Source organism: Barbatula barbatula, assembly GCF_947034865.1.
Source record: "Barbatula barbatula genome assembly, chromosome: 22".
NCBI lineage: Eukaryota > Metazoa > Chordata > Actinopteri > Cypriniformes > Nemacheilidae > Barbatula > Barbatula barbatula.
In genome coordinates, this window is record NC_136785.1 from 13,165,017 (window position 1) to 13,177,450 (window position 12,434).

At 37.1% G+C, this 12,434-nt stretch overlaps 1 protein-coding gene across 2 annotated transcripts; it reads right to left on the reverse strand.

Moving 5' to 3' along the window:
* Positions 1 to 437: 437 nt before the first annotated feature.
* Positions 438 to 11,320, reverse strand: rnf121 (ring finger protein 121). 2 transcript variants are annotated; one of them, XM_079487424.1, is made up of 9 exons: positions 11,161 to 11,320; positions 10,699 to 10,736; positions 9,263 to 9,404; positions 8,287 to 8,441; positions 7,166 to 7,273; positions 5,942 to 6,062; positions 5,618 to 5,751; positions 5,160 to 5,261; positions 438 to 1,068 (listed from the first exon to the last, which is right to left on the reverse strand). In XM_079487424.1, exons 1-9 carry the CDS (start codon positions 11,242 to 11,244, stop codon positions 948 to 950), a joined length of 1,005 nt encoding a protein of 334 aa, XP_079343550.1. In that variant the 5' UTR covers positions 11,245 to 11,320; the 3' UTR covers positions 438 to 947. The 2 variants fall into 2 exon arrangements, with proteins under 2 accessions (XP_079343550.1, XP_079343551.1); XM_079487425.1 differs by having other exon boundaries at positions 10,816 to 11,250.
* Between the last annotated feature and the right edge of the window lie 1,114 nt (positions 11,321 to 12,434).

Below are 12,434 nucleotides of genomic sequence, written 5' to 3' on the forward strand. Positions count from 1 at the left end.
CCCCATTTAGTTCTACTGTATGGAAACATATCCACCGAGACCAAACCAAAACATCTTATTTTGCTTTCCACGCAAGAAAAGTCATACACAGGTTTTAAACGACATGATAAAGGGTGAACGAATTGTTCTTTTTGGGTGAATTTATTTGTTTTTGGTCTTGCTATGTACTGCCCAAGGTTTTCTAAAGGATTTGCAGGTATTGTGAATGGTGGCCATGGTGGTGCTTTGCTGTTCCGATTGACCTAGCAGCCGTTTCTAATAAAGAGCCAACTTGAGTGAAGTAATTCAACATCATGTTATTTATCCAACATGCAGTCTTTTCCAGTACCTTTGTCTCTTTTCGGGATTCAACGCACAGACTGCAAGTGAACATTGTGGAGAACAGGTGAACAAATACAAGGAGAACAATTTGAAATGAATGAAACACTAACATCATCTGAGGCTGAAGCTGTCTCTCATACTGCTCATTTACTTGTTAGAAGACATCTCATCTCGCATACACATACACACACACACGCACAAACGGTTTCCCCGTCCTTAGAATAACCAGAGCATCGGACGTGCAAAATGAAAATAAAACACTGAAAAACAGTGTGGGGAAACAATTATATGGATGTTGGTTAACAAACAAAAAACGTATGGACAAATATTTGATTTAAAAATACACTAAATCGATTTTTCTTTACAAAAAAGAAGACCAGGTGATTCCACAACAAGGTCCAAACTTCATGTAGTCCATACACGGAGATAATCAAACAAAAACATCTGAGGTCAGACTGCTAGTAAAATTTCACGTGAAGACATATTAGCATGCCGTGTGTCTATACACAGTACGTAACGCATCAGACACACGGTCCATAAAAAGTCCCAGCGTCCTTGGAATCAAACCGTAGATTTCGCCGTAGTTTGAATCAGGTATGCTAGTCCCTTTGCACAGGCCGCTGTAGTTACTCCAAACCCAGGATGTAATTGATGCCCTGTACCAGTCCGATGATGACAGGCTGCCACGCCACGAGGTAGCGGAGCCAGTCCAGCAGCTGCCCGTACATGACGTGTGGTCTCTCCCATCTGACATACCCAGGTTAAGGTTACAAACCATCATGAAAACAAAATGTGTGAAAACTTGCTAGCAGGTTTGTTACAATATCAGAATTTCAGCACACATTTTTTGTGACCAAAAAATTATTCACATTGCAATGTCTATGGTAATACTAACATAGCGAAAAAATTTACATTTATTGTAATTTTTTTTAATTTTGTGTTTTGTTTGTTAAGTTTATTTATTATTGTTTTTATTTTATTTATATATTTTATGTTTTTTTATGTTGTGATCATGTTTTTTATTGTGCATTCCAAATAACAATCCAACTGCAGTTGTTTTGATCAAGTAATAATAACTCAAAACTAAAATAATACGGCTACCTAATTGTTATAAAAATGTTTTTGAAAATTTGTCAGTTTTTGCACATAAACTGATACTGGAGTTATTAAACTCAATATATGATGTTCTCAATATGAAGCTGAAGTCAACCAGATACCGTCGCTGTATTAATATACGATACTATTACCAGAATCAAAATCAAACTCGTATTAAAACGATATAAATAATACTGGTTTATAAAATACCACTATTGTTGTCTATACGGATATACTGCAACACTCCTCCATATTTAAATGTCTTTTCATCTTCCGAAAACATAGTTTGTGTCTGAAAATACGGCATACGTACATACCAAAAACGTATTTCCATGAAGTTCTAGCCAAAATAAACCTTATCGGTCATCGGCATGATGACGCATAACAGTCTACATTATACTGCTAATTCCACAGCCACCCAAAACAGAAATAAATGGACAAGGAGTTAATGATCAACGATCATAAACAGGAATATCTAACAGCCAGATGAAGGCAAGCGGAAGTATGATTGCATAATTACAGCAGCACGTAATGCAGTTACAGCACGTAACAACAGCATGCAATGGCTTATGCAGTAGTTCCTCCCTAAACTAGGATCTCCCATGTGGAGACATTTCGAAACATTGTCACGCTTATGGTCAAGTTTACACATGTTCTAAAAATAGATTTAATAACCCAGTGACATTCTTAATGGTGTTGACGAATGTTCTAAATGGAATGCTATGACGTGTTTAAGATATTTTAAACCGATATGAGAAGGCTCTGTCTTTAACAGGAAATAGGAAACACTATCAGTTCAAGTGAGTAAATGCTTTGATAAAGAATTCTTAGTTATTTCTTGGAAGAAGCGTGGCCCATAATCCTGCAGTGTGGGGAAATACACTGAATAGTTCCTGGCAAAGGGCAGCTTGTGAAAACAGTGGGAAATCCAATACATCACTGTGAGTTTTGGCACATATGGTAATTTTCAAATATCTAAAGCGGTAAATGGACACGAGGCTTAACCCACTGGACATCAACCTGGAACTAAAACCAAAAGCAAGCATTGGTTTTCCTGCTCTACCCTAATGAACGCTTCCTGATAATGGCTGTAATTTCTTTTTTCCCCATGTGATGGGAATACCATGAGATGTTTTGGTACAATCTTACCTTTCATGTAAAAGCTGTTCTAACCAGAAGACATAGTGAGTGGTGTGCGCCGTACAAAACTCATCATCCCAGCTTGTTCCAAGGCCACATACACACCGTACAGATCCAGTAGAGACAATTCACCACAATAAATATTCACTCTCATGACAAAAAAGGTTATATTTAATAAAAGTCTTGGTGGTTTTGTTTCTATAAAATGAAAGTCTACGGAGTTCAATGTTGTTTGGTTTGGTCAGCAAATCAAACAACATAGTAATGATGATTACTAACTCTTCTCCCCCTCATCTCTTTCAACTCGGAGCTCTTCAAAGCTCACCCATGAACTGGATTTGTCAAATACCATATCTTTCATGAACAAAGATTTCTACAATGGTCTCATTTCCACAGCAGTAGAGCAGATCATAACATAGGTTTGAGGGTTTAAAGATATTCTACTCACTGTTGAGGGTATGTCTTCATGTAAATGCCCAATGTTGCCTTATCAAATCTAGGACAGAGTACTTTACAATGTAAATGGTTGCTGTGTGTAGGAAGAGTTTTTTGGTCCGGCAAAATGTTCTGGGGAATTCTTACAAAGATGAACCCCATGATTCCGTGTGTGCCTTCAGAACTATGTTTTTTCCAATCGCATCTTTTTCTTTTGTCAGGTATGCATCTTAGACTCGTAGACTAATCTCTGTGGATTTGATGTTTTGTTTTCGTATTCTCCGAATTGAATTGACATGTTTCGGGCATGTTTATAACGAAAAATTATGATACAGTAGTGCCGAGGCATAGAAGGATGCATTCGCCATGCCACTTGGACTCCGCCATTGGGCCAGTGGGTGGTTCTGACATGATATTTTTTTAACCCGTCTGGGATCACCGTACAAAGAGTTGATCCCATCGACGTGACCTCCAGCAAGTCAGTAACGTCTTTCGAAATGCAACACTGTAAGTTGCACGCAGCAAGGTTTAACTTCCTCTATTTCTTTAGCTGCTTTGGTAAATACATTTGTCAAAACTTAGCAGCAGACAAGTAACAAATACAGTTGTTCTGTAAATGAAAGATCATTTTGTGGTCCACACAGCAAACGTGATTTAAAATTGGTGTAACATCGTTCAAATTTTATTCTGGTTCTCAGCTAAGGGTTAAAATGCTACTTGCTGTTGCCTGTGTAGTCACAATAAATGTGCAACGGATAAAGAGACTATTTCCATTGCGGACAAGCACCAACAGTTGGACAATTTTAAAATGGCAACAAGTGAATGTATTCGCATAACCAAACTGGTGTGACAAACGTACAAATAATAAGCTCAATTTGAGGCTATTGTTAACATCATGACATTATACAATGCAGTCAACACTGTTTTAAGAGTTATAGGCCTGATTTCTATGAGCCTGTGGTAATTATATGGTAATTAAACTATTTTGTCCAGTTGCCTAGAGATGGTGGAAGTGAAGTCTTGACCATTCTTTATGAGTCTGTGAGAACTGTTAACAAAACAACATTTTTTTGTCTGATTGTCTAGTGATTATGAACGCCATAAAAATGGAGCTCAGCGCCTCATCCTGAAATTACCATAAGAATGTAGTTTCCCTAGAAGTGCAAATCAGTGGAAATATTTGTGCTTCATACCAGTCTGACCAGTTCCTGTCATATTCACAAGCTGTGTAAAATAAATAAGTGTGAATATTTTTCAATTTAAATGTACTTTTCAATTACATCTTCTCCAAGCCCACGGAGTGAAAAAAGGGAAGTGTAGTGAGGAAAACCTCACTGTACCAATTTTGGATTCTGGCGAGCTTGCATGTAGCAAGAAAGAGAAAAATCGCTTAAAAAAAACTTTTAACCTGTTGCTTTCTCTTTTCATTTTTCTAAGATTTTCTGGGGACCCCCTAGGACCTCTGGGGGTCCATGACGCCGGTTTGAAACCCCCTGGTCTAAATCTTTGTTCTGTACGTCTAAGGAACACAACTTGTTTCTAAAAGTGTGATGACTGACAGTGGTACCCAAAGCAACATTCCTGCGTGTTTAGCATCAGCCATAACAATATAACCACATCAAGACTTTATGTGCTTATTTAACAAAACCACAGTCTGCAGAGGCGTACTGCGTTTTATATTTGTAAGACTGTTCTGGTGTTGCCAGAACAAAATATTTTTAAGACCATTTTTGCGCTTTGTTCATAAACGATCGAGTTTATAAAGTTATTTAAATGGACAGGTGTGGGTTGCAATATTTCAACCTTATTTTTAAGGAACTGGTTTGCTTATCTTGGTTTGCTTGTGTGTAGATGCCATGGCCAATAAGGAACAGGCAGTTGCCAGGTAGTTTCTATGATGTGGTTTCTATGAGCATTCTGGATGGTTATTAGGGCATTTCCAAGCAGTAACCTCTCTTTTAGATCAAACAAACTTTTTTCTATATAAATGTAACAGTCTGCCAGTTACAGCAACAAAACCCCTCAAGCTACAAATATGAATAACAGTGACGGTTACCAAAGCAAACAGAGATTCACGGAGATCTGACTCCATGTTTATCAAGCTAAATGATTTAATGTTCATCAATGACACCTACTGTTTTTGAGTGATCGAGGGCAATAAAGGATACGGGTTACTGAACATCCTTTTGAGGTCAACCTTTTCTTTGCAGTATGGACACGTCTGCTTCTTACCCACAATGCACCAGCCTCGTATGCAAAACTCATGAAATCTGAAGAAAAACAGGTTAAGGAAGCAAACACGACTTCAGTGCAAAGCAAACGGGCAGATATAGAGGTGCAGTTCATGCTTTTTTGTTTTTCATTTTGCTGACGCATAGCAGAACTTAGCAGAAGACATTACGCTGCTCCGAACCTGTGCGTATAAACCAATAACAAGGGAAAATACTACCTTTCCCATTACAGAAAAGGAAGCCTTGACTAGCAATAATTGGTACACTCAAACCACTTCTCTACATAAAGGTCAAAGCTCTCACATGTTAACAACACACTCATGCTTAGTAAATGAGACATGACAAATCATCACATCCAGCCATTGGAAATCGAGTGTAAAAACTGTAAAGGATACACATGGTTGCAGGAGAGTCTGTAGGTGTTCTCGATGATTCCTTCTTCACTCACATCCACGAGGATCTGCTGACCGCACACGGCACAGATGCTGTCTGACAGATGCTTGGTGGGCATTCCTGATGCACTGTAATACTGAAACACAAAACAGCCGTGTTGGCATCTCCTGGGTGAGGACCTAGCTGTGGTAATAAACCTCACATCATGTTTTGGAGCCAAATAATACTATGTGTGGAAATAAGACCAAATTCAGAATATGTCTATGTTGTTAATGTGGTTATGGCTGGAAATCTTGCAATGTGATGTGTGTAATTTAGACACTCACTCCGACTGTGGATGCCATAAAATCTGCACACATCTCTGCGAAATCCCTACCCAACACACCATAGTAAAGGCCGTAAAAGAGGAGAGATACACCAAAATCCATGGCATCTTCTGGCTTTATCCTAAAAGAGCACATTGGAAATAGAAGACATAAGTGCATTTGTCTTAAAGTGACAGTTCACCCAAAAATGTCTCACCCTCGTCATTTCGAACCTGTATGACTTTCTTCCGCAGAACACAAAAGAAGATGTTTTGAAAAATGGTGTTCACTGAACAGTGATGGCAGCCGATCACTTGCATTGGTTTTGTGTCCATGCAATAGAAGTCGAAAGAAGAAGATGGCTGCCACCGCTGTTCGGTTATCAACATTCTTCAAAACATCATCTTTTGTGTTCTGCGGAAGAAAGTCATACAGGTTCGAAATGACAATAGGGCAAGATATTTTTTTCTCTATAGAGAAGAATACATTTTCATCTATGTCATTACGGTTCTCTCAAATGATGTGTTCAATATTTTTAAGTAAATACACTGTTTAGTAATTTGGGGAGAATTATAATCTGTTTTCTTCCAAATATGAACCCAAAGGCACTTCTAAATCCATCTAAAAATGACTAAAAACGAGCAATATTAAACCAGCAACTATTTATAACTTCCTTGTCATTGTTTTTGCATGTTAATGTACTTGCAGAGAGGACAAAGAAATATTTCAAAAAGGGAAGCATGCCTTTGACCTTAAAGGATTACGTTGTTAATTCACATGACCGATCATTTACATGATAATGTATCTGTTGTGTTTGAAGTTGCTATAGATATGCATGTTTTGCTGTGTTCTAGTTTACTTTAGTTCTTTAGTAAACCCACATGAAAATAAGGAAATATACAGTACCAACAGTACTGTAAAATAGAAACAACACAAACTTTTTTTAGATTCATGAATATCAGCATGAATGTACTGCTGGTGTTTTAGAAACAAGGCAGTAAAATAATATTTGACCGTGAAACATACTGAAATTGCTGTTCAATTGACAGACATTATGAAAGTGTCATTGTCATGCAGTGTGATCTACTCTTTGTTTCAACATTACTGTAAACTCAATATATTTCAAAGGCTTTTAAATCTTTAAGAAATTAATTGAGACAAAGAAACACTTTACTATACAGGTTTCTTTACATAAAATATTCGTTTTGATTTTAAAAAGTCAACCGTTTATAAATCAGTGCTTACCTGAATATGAGATTAATGCCAAAAAGAGTGAACATAACAACAGCATAGCCCACAATGCCAGTGGTGTAGCTGATCTTATATAAAAGGAGAAACCACTTATACACCAGCCTGTAAGGAGACAAATGACAACAAGTTATATGATCGAACCGAGCCCCACAACATCCCACTATCTAGATCATGTCTGGTTTGTTATTTCACAGCAAAATGAAGACTTAAAGACCGTGTATTGTTTTTGTCACGATTACTTACAATATTTTCAATGAATTAAACACATTTTCCATGCAATGCCTTTGGTCACCACAGTGCAAAAGAAATTCATTCTTATTACTGTACCATAATAAGCACTTATTCCAATTGTAAAATACTGTGTTTGTTCAAATTAAGTCAATAAATAAAGGGTTAGAAATCATTTTATTTTGTCGTTTACTCTCCTTCTGTCAAAAGTCTTTGTTCTGATGAACACAGAGAAAGAGAATCCTTATAACCGGATTTTGCTTTAAAATGATTTTTGTTCTGTTGTACATCAGAACAAAGACTTTTATACAGATTTGGAACTCGAGGTGGGTAAATGACAACAGAATTTTCATTTTTGGGTGAAGTATCCCTTTAATGTACAACAAACATGCTATTAAAAATGTTTTGAAAATAAATTATTTGTATTTAATAAAATATTCAAAATATTGTGATACAGTTGTAATTGTGAAACCTGCATTGTGTATTGTATCAAAAAACCTTTATGTAAAACAATTTCTTATTTTTCAAGAAAATGGTCAGAACGGAAGAAATAAAAAGGCCTCATGTATACACATTGATTAAATGCATTGTTGTTTTGTTTTGATCCGGATGCTAAATGTTTTGCGAGATTCACCCCAACAGAAATCATATCACGCACACATACTTAAGAAAAAAAGCAGAAGGATACATATTTGAAAAGTTCTCGGAGATCTGTTAAGGTTACAGTGTAAAAGCAATGACTGTTGGGTGGGTGATGTGTGGGTGTTTATTCCACGGTTAAAAATGCCCAAAACTGATGCTTATAACGAACTCGGAAACCTCTATGACACAGAAAGCACAGCCTTAAAACAGGGTCAATGTCTCACGTCCTCATATTTTAATGTTACCTTGGTGTGGTGCAGTCCAGTGGTTTACGGGTAGCACGAAAACTAATGAAGGCCGTGACCACAGAGAAGATGAACCATGTCACAAGAAACCTCCACCAGTGTAGCTTGGTGGTGAAATACAGAGGAACCACCCACATCTGGAAGAGGGTTACCAACTAAAAACAAAAAAAAACAAAAATATATATATATATGAAGAGTTAGTTTCAAAAAATATTTCCAATCAATTTCAATCAAACCGCAGATGGTTTGTTTGATTGGAGCCATAATAACTCAAGAAATACAGATAACAAACACAATAAAAACATGTTAACATAATAATAAACTAAAACATTATTTTATGAGTTATCTCATTTTGCCACCAAACTCTTCATGTACATTCCCAATATTAGCTAACCAATACACAAATATGTCGTATATTCAAGTCCTACATATATACTTGAGTAGAAAGGGAAAAATGAATCGAGGCAGGTTAGGCGGGTCTTTCTCTGCGAGCACAACTAGAAAATGTATCCTTTTCAACAATGTTAAATCCCTTTTTTCGACTTGTCCATTAGACTTAATCAATGAATCAGAAATCTCTCTATTTTGATGCATACCTAAATAACTAATTATATTAAAAGGCCTCCATTTTCTTTGATCTAAATATAATTTTGACGGAGAACATTTTCTACTGTCAGTCTACTCTTCAGGCTAAGAATAGGAACCTTTGTCTCTGTCACAATTGAATGTGCAATCTCTCCACCTAGTGGTGCAGAATAGAAACTCAACTTGGATTTAGAAAATAAATCAAAGGGAATACTTCGCTGTCCCCAATACTAAATCACGTGACCGGATCTCTTAACCAAGACTGTAATTAAAACCTAATAAATAAACCAAATCTTTAAAAGTAGGCTTGAACATCTTAGCAGTCATTACTACAAGCCTACTAAAGTTCTGAGAAAAAGGAATTTTTCTGTGTGTGTACAATGGGGCTCACATTGTACGATTTGGGGTGTCTCTGTTTCCATTGAACCAGGACAAGTTGAGCAACAACGAGTGTGACGATGAGTATGAGAACCATCTCTGCATGCATGGCCTCGTGCCCCTTGTGTTTGGCATGCATCTTAGCATGTTCCAATCTGCAAGCAGAAAAACAAAACGTTTATTATCAAGCCACGTAAATCCAAAAGTCGCTCTACCAGGGGTTTGTGTAGCACATAACAATTATGCAAATTAGAAGCAATTCTCTAATAATGTGGGATGAATGAACCAATGAATGAATCGATTTGATTTAAAAATAAATCCAATGTTTGATCTGTGATGGTGGCAGTAAAAGACAAACAAGCTCAGATGTCTTCTTAAACAGAGAGGATAATATCTTTCAGTGTCAAATCGAGTTCTTAATAACGGTGTTAATAAAACGCAAAATTATATCTTGTTTATTGTTGATGAATAAATAATAAATCTGTACAGATTTAGGAGAGTTTAAAGGGCCGATTTCAAGTGAAAGCGCAAAACAATTTATGCGATTTGGCTGTCCGTTTACACGAAAACAGCATTTTAGGGGACTGATAACGCAAACGTTTGAAAACGGGTTTCAAAGTGCAAGTTTTTGAAAACCATGGCGTTCTCATTTCAGTGTAAACACTGAAGAACGCAAGAATGAGAAAACGACATTGTGCGCATTAGGTGTGGGGGTGTGGTTTGCGCGTGTACACCCAAACACAACAGAGAAGAAACAAATACAACAATGGCAGATTACATGGGTTTTTTTTGTGCCGCGCAATAGTTTGTCAACGCTTCTCAAGCAAGGTGTAGATTTACTACACCAGTGCTAGAACCACCAGCGGAGACTCATTGTTTATCTACAGCAAAATCTTAACACTCATTCACGGCGACGAAGGGTTTTTAAATGGCGCTTTTGGATCAGACCCGGGAGGACGAGTAGATGGAAGGCCATCTTGTTTGCTTGTTTGTATATGTGGCACGCTTCTCTTCACTATGAATGAGGAGAAATGCAGCGCTCTGTATTGTATGGTCTCTATAGCGACGGAAGTCCGCCTTCCAATAGACCGTCAATCAATCGTCAGGGTATTTTTTCTTTACAAAGTGATGTCGCCAACTACTGGCGCGGCATGCGTAATACAGCGTTTTGGTCGTATTTGCGGATCGGTGTAAACGCGGATTGTTTTGATAACGTTGTCGTGTGTACGTGAAACGCAAAAGAAAGACTTTTCCGCTTTTCATCGTGCAAACATGGCCTAACATCGCACTAAAATGAACAGCCCACAAGCTTACAGCAGCTCACGTCCTAAAAGAACACGACCCTGTTGTTCACAATATCAACTAATGCACACACAAAACAACATGAATGATTCAAATGTTACATTATCACATGAGACATAATAATGTGAATAGCAATAAGAAACAAACCTCCACTTCTCCTCCGGTGACAGCTTGGACAAATCAATCTGTGGAAATATGAGTCACATTTAGGGGTGGGTTCAAGCAATATTTGCTAAACAGAAGCAAACTACAATGCAAACACACCACAGTCAAGGCTTCATTTTGATCCTATTATCTATAGCATAGGCGAGCTGTCGTGTTTACATCAAGGTATTTTCCTGGAATCCATTATCAGACGACAGAAACCCAACAACCTCAAAATACACCTGACAGTTTACACGGACATGAAAAACAGTTCGTGCCGTCGCACAACCACAAGGGCAAAACGCAGAACGACAACGATCTTTAGATCAAAGTGCCTCAGATCATCTTGAGCATTGAGCGCTTATAGCGGCTTGAATTCAATCGACAGCCGAACATCTGCGGGCTTTGTTCAGATATCGTGCGTTTCACAGCTTCATCTACAAATGTGTCGTGCTCTTGCCCGACCTGAGCGGCGTCGTCGCGATGCCCATGTCCATGTCCGTGGTCGTGCTCTACACCGTCAACCTCCACCTCAAACACCCCTGCCATCTTCCTGAGCACTGGCAACGACACTTCCGGGTTACGTGCCGTTCACACCAATCACAAGCGAGCGTCTGTTACGTGCTTCCGTTTCCTTAACTGATTTTTTTTTATTTTTTTATCATGCTTCAGAAATACAAATACAATAAGGCAAAATGAACAATTCAGAAAAAAGAAGTTGTAAGGAAAACAGTACAAGGAGTACAAAAACTTACGTCAAGTCAGCTTTATTGATATAGCGCTTTTGACCATTTTCATTGTTACAAAGCAGCTGTACAAGAAAACATTGACTATAAGCAAAACATGTAAGGTTATGAAAGTCAAAACAGACTGACTATAAATTCCTATATGCAGTGAGAATTAAATAAAACTACAAAATTATTTATAAATGAAGAACAAATCAAAAAAATAAATAGAACAACGATAAGAAAACAACCATTAACATGAGAGTCTTCTAATAGCTCCAATTCTTCAAATAATTTAAAAACATTTCGTCAAAGGATTTCACTTAAACATTCTCCTAGAAAAATAAAAAACAAAGGTTTTGTTTTAAGGCACTTACACTTGTGAAAATACAATTTCCCCAAAATAAAGATATTATTACTAAAATCCAACGTGTAACTCTTTCATATTTTTAGAAAAAGCCAACAGATCAATTTATATTTTTAGCCGCTCATACAAATCAGACCAAAAAGCATAATTGGCAGGTCAAAAAATAAATGTTTCAATTTCTGAATCACAAAACGTACAACAATTATGATCATATTAAACCTATATCTAAGAAATTATGAGACAGGATAAATATCATTAAAAACATTATAGTACACTTCCTTGGCTTTGGGAGGTATAATGGAAAGATACATGGTTCTTAATTTAATAATAAAGCTCTTTGAAAAAAATTGAATCAGATTATTTTGATTTACACTGAGCTGGACATTTGTGGGTTAGTAAAGTTCGTATAAGTTTGTTTGGAAAACTTCCTAATACAATCCTTCTCGTGTATTTGTAAAGATGGGAAATGAAGGATACAATGGGCAACGTATTTTTAGCCATCATAAAAGCCTCAGGAATACTATTTAACGCATAGCATCACAAAGCATAATTTTCAAAAAACATATTTTTTGTGACCATTCTAGAAGACGAAGAACAGACCAGATACCTCTTTCCCACCATTTTTTTTAAGAAGAGTGATTTGTTTC